The sequence below is a fragment of the Setaria viridis genome, chromosome 2 (assembly GCF_005286985.2).
Source record: "Setaria viridis chromosome 2, Setaria_viridis_v4.0, whole genome shotgun sequence".
Classification (NCBI taxonomy): Eukaryota; Viridiplantae; Streptophyta; class Magnoliopsida; order Poales; family Poaceae; genus Setaria; species Setaria viridis.
This window is the reverse complement of record NC_048264.2, coordinates 38462398-38472648: the sequence shown is the minus strand read 5'-3', so window position 1 is coordinate 38472648 and position 10251 is coordinate 38462398. Positions and strand designations below refer to the sequence as shown.

Genomic DNA, 10251 nt, shown 5'->3' with positions numbered 1-10251 from the left:
ATGTTGTTTAGTCCTGCACTCCAGTTCGACTGGATTGGATTTCCATTGTTTGTGCAGCCAGAATGAAGTCGGTAACTTGCCACTTTGTTCAACATAAGTAATATGCCTTTTCAGTCGCACACCGGTAAAGTGCTTGTCTAGTCCTAGTCCAATCACCAATGTTGTCAATAAAAAAAGTCCAATCATCAATGCCCAGTCATACCAGACAGTTCCAAGAGTATAGGTCACGTTGCCAATATCATAACCACAATTGGATAAATGAGTCCCAACAATAGGAGGCATGAAGCCGCATGATGCTTCCAGCAACTATAAATGTAATAAGCACATTTAAAGATGCTCCCAGCGTCTATTGTCAGTGAATACAATTCAGGCCTCACTGCCTCAGTAGCAGAATGAGATTGAATGGCATGACACAGAATCACAGCTCCAATAATAGTAAATGACCCCACTTGAACACACAATTAAGACTACATGCACAACGGGGAAAACACAAGGTAACAATTTAACATCAGATGTCAAATTTTCCTACACTATTGAGACACTGACAAGCCACAAGCTACATTGGTCCCAAACCTGTTTCACCATCTAAACAACACAACTAGCAGCATGAAACAGCAAGGGGGTGGATGCAGGGTGAAAATTGCCAGATCACTTCTTCTTCTTAGAAGGTGGCTGGTCCTCATCTTCGTCGTCATCTTCATCATCATCATCGTCGTCATCATCATCGTCATCCTCACCATCGTCATCACCATCTTCATCATCATCGTCATCGTCATCACTCCCTCCTTCACCATTAGCCTCAGGATCATCATCGTCATCATCATCATCTTCACCCCCATCATCCCCAGAGTACTCCTCAGCATCATCATCATCTTCACCCCCATCATCATCCTCATCTTCATCATCGTCGTCGTCGTCGTCATCCGACCCTCCAGCATCCTTATTCTCAGGAACACTGTCTGATTTGATTCTGCCAAGTAGCCTTCAAAAAATACATGAACAAACTAGTCAGGGCACAAAACATTTTTTCTAAACTAAGCCACTAAACAAACACTTAGACAAAGAGTTAAGAAACCTACTTGTAAATTGCCCTCTGGTCTTCATTCAATATTTCTGATCCACTGTTTACAGCTTGAATCTAAGAAACAATGCAGTTGCATCAGCACAGGATAACAGGAAAAAATTAAATAAGCAAAGCATCTTTCATACAAGAGCCGTAAAACAAGTGGGAAGATACTATAAGAAAAAGATAAAGCAATCCTATATATCATCTATACATAGCTTATTTTCACATTAGGTGGGGATCATCATGATTTTGATCAACAAAAAACCCACTAGTTTTGTAATCGGAGGGTAGTATGACAACTAATTGGGTTGACTTTTGACCAAGGTGGCACATAGCACCTGATCACCCATTAGACGGGCTAGGGCACTAAGCAGCAAAATAAATACTTCGCCAACCAGAGCTAGAATTCTTCAATACATTCATTTTAGCAATGCCTAACTTGTTGAGCTTGAGAAGACACTCCTCTAAACATAACTAATGCCTGTAATCCGATCAGTTCTAGATATACATCTTGTTTTCAATTTGTGCCAATCCTGACAAAATCAATTGGTCAATTGGTAAAAGACAGGACATCAATTGGTAAAAGACAGGACAAATGCCGCTTACAGTAGCTTCCTACAGCATTGAGTTGTTCACTGATCTGGTTCATTGAATCTAAAATTTCCTAATTCAATTACCCAGATCTGCTTAGATCTATTCACAAGAACTATACTTCCCCAGGCAAAAAGAGGGCCTAAATTCCCACACAGCAAAATCAAATATCTCCCTAAACAGCACTGGAACATATCACTAGATCTGCAGACTCGAATACTTCAAAATTCTTCAGTCAAACGCAAAGTACGCCATGTATGAAGAATTAGCTCTATTCGCAGCAGCCGAGTCACATGGTAATGGGGGTAAAAGCCCGCAAAGGCAGCAAATTCACACAATTATCGCTATCACTAGCCGTCTCTACCAAATCCAGCAATTGGACAGCGATAACACAGGTCACACTAGAAGAAAATGGGGGGAAAATTACTCACCGCAAGAGCGAGCAGGCCTAGCAACCTCTGGGCGGCAACAGCGGCGGTGAGCTCCGCCGCCGACGACGACGACGCCGCAGCCTCCATCCTGCCAGGTCCACCAACCACCGTCGCCGTCGCCATCGCTTCGTTTGCCCTGTGCGCGAGCAGCGAGGAGGCGTGGAGATGCGGATGCGGCCGTCTAGCCGCAGAGGTATGTTAACCGAGGCTTTAATAGCCGGGGCGACAGGGGGTTAGGGTTTTTGTGCTTGGCAGCGGGTGGGGATGGGTGTGGGGTGCCGCCGTGCGAGCGCGTGCGTGTTTAGGGTTTTGGTGCGGGGGCGAGTGGGTCTCTGCCTGGTGGGCCCCAGCGGAGGTGGATCCTCCAATGGGTGAGGAGGATTCGAAAAGGTTGCCGGCGCCGATCGGGATCTCCTCGCCTGATCCCGCTTCGCGTCCCGTCATCAGATCAGAGTGGGGGACTCGACTCGTGATTGTGCGGGTCTCTATTGGGCCTGGCTGCTGTCTCTGTCCGCTGGGGGATTCTGCCGCGGTTGGGCTTCGCTACAAGTCGGGCCCATCGGGCAGCGGATTTTCCCCTTTGCCAGGCTACTCAAATCATGTCCGTCACGTGTCCATTTTTTTTTTTAAAAAAATACATGAGCTTTTAACACGGGAGAAATGTTACATTTAAATTTAAATGGTTAGGAAAAACAGGTGGGCACTTGATTAATAACCAGATATAAGCTTGTGTATTTCTCCTAGTTAATTACGTTAACGGGTCCGGAAAAAGTTGCTCTAACAAAAATGTGCCGAAGTATATATTCCGCCCATGTTTATGTAACGTATATATATCAACCTTCTGAACGATTTGCGTAAATTCTTTGCTTTACTAATGTAAGACTGATCACTTTCTTGCTACACAATGCTGTCGTTCCTTTCAGTCCGGACACCTTATGAAACAATCCGATTCAAAGGATCCACATGCGATGCATCTTCTATTGTCATGCCAGCCTCACTCCCTTCGCACATGTGCTTGTCTTGGTTTCACCTACAGCGGCTGTTGTTATCTATACGGCTTGGAATCTATGAAAAGAGCGCAACCAGAGGATTTTTGAAGGATCTCAATGCTCATCGCTGCAGGTGTTCCTCCTCATCAAAGAGGAAATCAGGTTAAGGCAAGAGGCATGCGGTGCTCTATGAATTGAGTAGCAAGACAGATATGCTTTTATGTGTAGTGAGCTTTGATTTTTATATCTTGTCATGTAATATAAGTATTGTAAAATGAACATTTCTCCCCTTCTTATATGACATGGCAGTGCTTTTGCCCCTTACATTTCAAAAAGAAAAGCATGCCACGCCATGCCACGGAACACATCTACACAACTGCTCCGTGCCCGATGGCCCTTCAACCGCGCGAGCTACCTACCAACTTATTATCCCTAAGAAAAGGAGACATGCCGCGGGCGCACTCCGATCCGGACCTAGCAAGGAGTTGGAGGTTGGAGGGCGCTCGGCTCGGCAATAGGTGGGAGGTAGCTTTAGTTGGATGGCGCCGGCAAAACAATTTTGTTTGGCTTCCTATCGTGTTTGGTTCCCGAGACCTCCTAATCCCAAGCTCGAGAGTTGTGGACATGATGGGCGTGCAGCAAGAGATACATTCTTTGCTTCCTAGCTACTGCTACTCCCTACTCCATAGCTACTCCCTACTCCCTACATGTCCCTTGATCCGCTGATCGTGAACAATGATGATAGTATGATGTAGTAGTACCTACTTAAAGGGGATGCTTACGCCAGTGTGACACTTTCTTCGATCCGGATAACCATGTGAATTAAGCATGCAGTGCAGGTTGCCACTATATATATGGATCCCCTCGTGCTTGAAGTTTTTTTAATAAAGCATAGCACTGCTGATTCATTTAAGAAGAAGAGAGAATGTCTGCGTTACATAGAGTCCGATATTACATAAATTGACTAACTCGCTTAGCAATAACATAAAGATACAAAGCACTCTAACCCAATTTTGGTTTACCACATGCCTATCGCTGCCACTGGACTTCTTCTTGGATCAGCTGGAAGACCTGCTGTGGCCTCAAGTTTTTTTCTTCAAAAACACGCCGATTCCGTTCCTTCCAGATGTTCCATGCTGTAAACATGAGCAATGCAGCGATAGACCTTTGTTGCTTCGTCGTGAAAGTTGCCAGCGATTTCCACCACCATTCTTAAACACACACATCCTCAATATTCGGCACCTTGATCATTCCTCCGGTCCAGTTGCTCACCGACATCCAGACTTCCTTTGCAAAAAAGCATTGCAGGTAGAGATGTGTTGCTGTTTTAATTCTTGATCACAAAGAGAGCATGTAAGGTTGCATTGCTCGGTTCTCGTGTTTCAGGTGCTTGAAGAATCACAAGCTGCAAAGTTACATGTTTACTTGCACGCGACGCTGTCGCCCCTGCTACCTGTCACGTGGTACACCGATCGATCGTTGTGGTGCGATAACACTGCAATTTGGCAATCAAATTTACTACTTCAATAATCACCGCAAGTCGCAACTAACCCAATGCATGCAACGGTAGTGATCAGAACTCGTCAGCTACGACTAAAAGAGTAATGCAGCTGCCTCTCTAACTAGCTATCAGCAGATGGTGGGCACACTTCGAGATCCGCTGCACCAACCTTGCTCATCATTGGCGTCTACCACGTTCAATTGCAGAGATTCTGACCGTCACTCAAAATCAGAGCTGTGAATTGCAGTAACTTTCATGTTGTCCTCCCACATTGTGGCCATGTATACATCACGCAATACTCATATTGACAACAAGTTGCCTAGAAGTGGGACTGGCCTGTTTTTCTTTTTTTCCTGTGGCAAAAGGCTGCCCAGAATCGAAACAAATAAATGTACTACTCGTCAACTTCAACCTACGCGGACAACGCCGCATCAGCGTGAACCGTGAGTTAGAGAAACCGAGACACGTCGGGAAGCTCTCCCCGTCAACCTGATCCGTGTAAACAACGTACGCCTCTTCCAGCACTTGTGCGTGAACGAAGTATTCTACGGTACTCCCTCCGTCGTAGGTCATGTAGAATACTGATCCCTTCGTCCGTCCCAATACAGGTAGTTTTAAATTTTTCAATATATAGTTTTTGGTACGCATCTAAATATATAAAAAAATTATAAATCCGAAAAAACTAAAATAACCTACCATTTAAAATATAAGGAAATCTCATAAACATATGCAGCACAAATTAAACTAAGTACCCTATAGTAACGAGAAGGACGAGCACATCATGCACGCTCGCTCATGTCTCTCTCCTGCGGTATGCGTGCCTCGATCGAGCTGAAGCAAAGCGACGGACTGGCGGAGCGGCGGGCAGCTCGCTGCCGTCGATATCGGCATCCATGCGACAGGGTCGAGTCGTGCTGCCAAAGCGTTAGCACGATCAACGTTGTCTTGGGGCTCAAGGAGCGGGGATGCCACGAGGCAACGCGAAGGCCAAGGGCGGGCGTCGACGACCTTGATCGCGGGCGTTCACGGTCGGTGACGGCCAGCAGAAAATCTGGCAGCTGGAGCTCGTTGTTGCACAACACAGCTGGGCCTGCTAATTTGGACACCTCATATTTATATTATCTAAACCTAAGCCAATCCACCTTACTAGTTGATAAAATCCATAAATTTGCTATAAAAAAATCATGATTTGTTATATAAATCTATTGGCTCATATAAAAACCTCGTATATATTTGAAATAAATGTGAGTCCGACATGTGGGTTCTACATCAAGAGCCAGACTCTAAAACTAAAATGTTGTGTTCACACCTTAAAATTTTAGCAAAATTGATTGAAATTTGTTGGAGATGACAGAGTTTGATTGTCTGCTACTTTATGCTAAATAGTATGGCTAAACGTGCATTTGGGCTCCGCATTAAGAGCTGGAACCTAGATTAAAACCTCGCGTTGACACCTTAAAATTTTAACGAAATTCATCAAAATTTGTTGGAGATGACTCAATTTGACTGCCTACTACTATGTGTAAAATAGTATGACTATACATATATGTGGGTCCCGCGTTAAGAGCCGGACCCTAGAATTAAAACCTCACGTTCACACTTTAAATTTTAGCGAAATTGATCGAAATTTGTTGGAGATGACTCAGTTTAAGTGTATGCTACTTTGTGCAAAATAGTATAGCTGGACATAATATGGACCCCACGTCAAGAGTCGGACCCTCGAACTATAACCTCCCTTTCACGCTTTAAAATTTTAATAAAATTGATTGAAATTTGTAGGAGATGATTTAGTTTAATAATTAGCTACTTCATGTATAGTTGAACTTATATTTAGGCGCACATCAAGAATCAGATCCTTAAATTGTTTTGTGAATTAAACCAATGCAACCCACTCTAAATCACTTCCAAACTATTTCCTCTTAGAAGGGATCCCAAACAAACCAAACCACTTGATGAATCAGCTTATTAATAACCAATATAAACAACTTTCAAAAGAAATCCAATCCATTAAAACCATTAAACTCAATCAATTACACCTAAACACACAGCTCGGCGCGACATCCACGAGTTCGGACGTCCATGACCCGGAGCTGGAACCCAGATACCATGGCGCCGACATGCCAGCCAGGGTGCCGTTTCCTCTGCGTTCAGCCCAAATTCGTGATGCCTCCCAATCCCACTCACACAAGCTCTCAAACTGGCCCCCTTTTTCCTTGGGGTTGCTTCTTTTATTTTGTCTAGTGAGAGTACCTACACGTTTCTTTATTTAACATGATCTCATCGTGTACGCAATGTTGTAATAAGCACGGGTAGGTAGCATCTCTAATTCGCAACTGCAGCCTCTATATATATGGCCCATCAGTTCATACAAAAACTTATATGCAACAGAAGCTGCTTATATACTACTATCCTCAACCGTTTGTCCCATGTACACCCAATGTTGCATTAACGCTGGCAACAATTGGCATCACTCTCTACCAACCTAAGATAGGCCCATCCAACTAAACTTTAACTAAAGAACTACAATAACAAAACTTCCACTGCAAGTAATATGGCATGTCTCATTGTATCAACTAACTTAGTGTCCGTTTTATAACTGAGTGTATCTTGCCTAGTTAGGTTCCTTGTGGAACCCTGCTCCTTGAGTTTGAGTGTCTAAATTAGCATGCATGGGTGCTTGCGTTTACAGTTGTCGGCAACGAAGAATGGGAATGCGTATATGTTTATATGAGCATCTGTGTATGTATTGTGTTTAGAAAAAGGATTAATTAATGTCCATTTTAAAGAAAATTCATCATTGCCTACAATGCTAGCTCCAGGTGCGTCATCATCCAAGATACAGTAACAAACAGAGCTGGGTCAACTGAGCCCTAATGAAAAAAAAAATCTCTACCAGAGAACACATGCACGCTGTGTTTCACAGTTGATAAGATTATCCTCTAAAACCGGTACGTATCATCTCTCTCAAAATGTATATATTGCTCTGTTTTCACAGCCATCGCTCACGGAGCAAGTAAAATTTGAAGTTCCAATCACAAATTGTTCAACGTAACATATATATAGTCATCATCACTGCATAGCCATGTCTTTTCTTCAGATTTCTATTCACATGATTTTATCCTTTATCTAAAAAAATGTAAACAAATTATAGACATGGACACAGATATGAAAAAGCAACATATGAAGTGCACACAAGATGATGGAAGCGATGGAATACCAACACACGCAACACTAATTTGTTAACAAATGCACACGCCGCAAACTACCAATCGGATAGTCTCTAAGCAACTCCAAGAGACTGCTAATCTTACCCAATATCTTTTTTACGTAAAAAAAGAGAAAAAACGAACTCCAATAGTCCACCCAAAACTCCCCCAAAAGATTAGCGACGCGACCCCTCCCGCATATTTCCGCGACGCGCGTTCTTCCCTAATCCTCCGAGCTCGATTCCCGCGCTCATTTTTTTTTTGCCCCGCACGCGCACCGCCCGCATCGCCCTAGCCACCTGCTGCTCGCCCCGCGCCGGAATCGAGAGACGATGGTAAACCAAGTTGACTCGTGCTCCGAGGACCGAAGAAACCGTCAGATCGGCGTTGGGGGAGAACTGTGGTTTCCATCGAGTAAGACCCACCTGCATCTCGTCGTTGCCGCTGCCCTCGTGCTCTCCGGCAACCGGTGTTGGCCCTGCCATTGCGCGTGCTCCGCCGCTGCCTGGTGCTCGCGCTCTGCTCGCAGTCCCGCTCGTCGCTCATGTGAAGCTTGCCCACCCACTCGCCGCTGGTGCCTGCTGCTTGCCCCCTCGTTCGCTCAACGTCAGACCACACCGCTAGAATCTCGGATAGTTGAAATTGAATCCCAATTGCAAGAATCCATGCCTGGTGGAGTGAATCAATAGCGATAGCAAGAATCAACACATGACTGCGGCTGGATTTGATGGATTTGCTTCTGCTCACTACCCCGGCCTCCCTGTGCCGAACGTCGAGCTCGTCGTGGCCGCCACGGGCCTATCCCGCGACCTCCTTGCGCCGCCCCTCGAGCTTGCCCAGCCCGTAGCTTGCCGTGATGGGTGAAATGGATGCGGGATGGTAAGAGGAAACTGTTGGTGCGAGGAATCGAACAGAGGCGGTTCGGATATGGCGGATTTGGTCGGCGGTGAGCTCTGCTCGAAGGAGCGATGTAGCTATGTTCCGGAGGTAGAGGGAGGCTTTGTTATGGAGGTAGGTATAATTACGATGACATGGCTAATATTGAGAGTAATTTTTTAGCGTTCTGTTGTGGTCTCGTATGTTTTTGAGGAAATTTTTTTTAGCATAGCCTCCAATACCTCATTTCGGAGAAGAATTTTTGGAAAACTCTTGGAGAGTTGCTCTTCCACCCGTGCCCGCCGAACTACCGCTGCAAATTCTTGAACATGCAACCCACCAATTTATCCCTAAAGAAAAGCTCAACGACCCATCAACGCACATCGGGATTCCTGCTATGTTGCAGCGAGCGCGCTTGGATCCTGGCGTAGCAGGGAGGCGGAGATTGCGGGCGGCTTGGCTCGGCGAGGGGTGATCGATGGCGCCGGCAAAACTGTCATACCAGCCGCTGTACCGCCGCCGGTTCCTGAGACCTCCTAATCCCAATTAAGCTCGAGTCATGGGCACGATGGGGCGTGAAGCGAGAGATGCATTATTCTCCGTTTCTACGGCTTCGCTTCCTCAAAGGTACAAGTCCCAACTCCCTACATGTCTACATTGATGCTGAACGATGATATGATGTAGTCGTATCTACTTAAATGGGGACATATGTATATGTGACACACTTTCTTCGATCCAGGCAAGCAACCGTGTGCCGCGATGTATGCATGCATGCATGCATGCCCCCCCCCCCCCCCCCCCCCCCCCCCCCCCCCCCCCCTGCTTGAGTGCTTGAACAATGACAAGCTGAAAAGTTACATGTGACGCTGTCGCTCCTGTTAGCTGTCACGTGGTACACCGATCGAAAGTAGTGGTGCAATAATACTGCAATTGGCAATCAACTTTATTACTACTTCAATAATCACTGCAAGTCTGCAACAACCCAGTGCGACGGTGGTGATCAGAACTCTTCACAGCTATAAGAATGCAGCTACCTCTCGACCGTCATCAGCAGATGGTGGACGCACACTACGAGCTACGCTACACCACCTTGCTCATTGGCGTCTACGATCTTCAGTTGCAGAGAATGTATCTGTCACTCAAAATGCCCTTTATTGGCGTCTTCATCTGCCTTATAAAGTTACACTCGAACCACTAACCAACTTGATCACAAGTTTGTTTACCTTTACCGTATTCCCTTTGCGTTTAATGGAAGTTATTATTACAATGGATCGGATATTATATTAGTTAGTGAGCTATTTTACGGTGGTTTAAAAGTACCCATCAGTACTAGTACAAGCTATTTCTTTTGTTTTCACCATCTGATTAAAACATTATTAAAAAACTAAATTTAAGGACTAGTTTTGATATTTGGTCGCACCAATTTAGTATTTTTTAAGATATTTTAAGGTAGAGTTAAATTTTGTTGGAAAGATGGTTTTTACTTTTTCCAACCATTCTAAAATTTCTCTTATTGAGAACCAATCCCCTCACGACCCTACACGACCCTACGGAGACGCTTGTATTTTTAGTTTTCTACCGAACGGGAACG

General features: G+C 45.0%; 1 protein-coding gene across 1 annotated transcript; it reads right to left on the bottom strand.

The window, feature by feature from the left end:
• Positions 1-294: 294 nt before the first annotated feature.
• Positions 295-2369, bottom strand: LOC117843003 (uncharacterized). Its single transcript, XM_034723552.2, has 3 exons — positions 2089-2369; positions 1080-1138; positions 295-982 (listed from the first exon to the last, which is right to left on the bottom strand). Exons 1-3 carry the CDS (start codon positions 2209-2211, stop codon positions 649-651), a joined length of 516 nt encoding a protein of 171 aa, XP_034579443.1. The 5' UTR covers positions 2212-2369; the 3' UTR covers positions 295-648.
• Positions 2370-10251: the final 7882 nt, after the last annotated feature.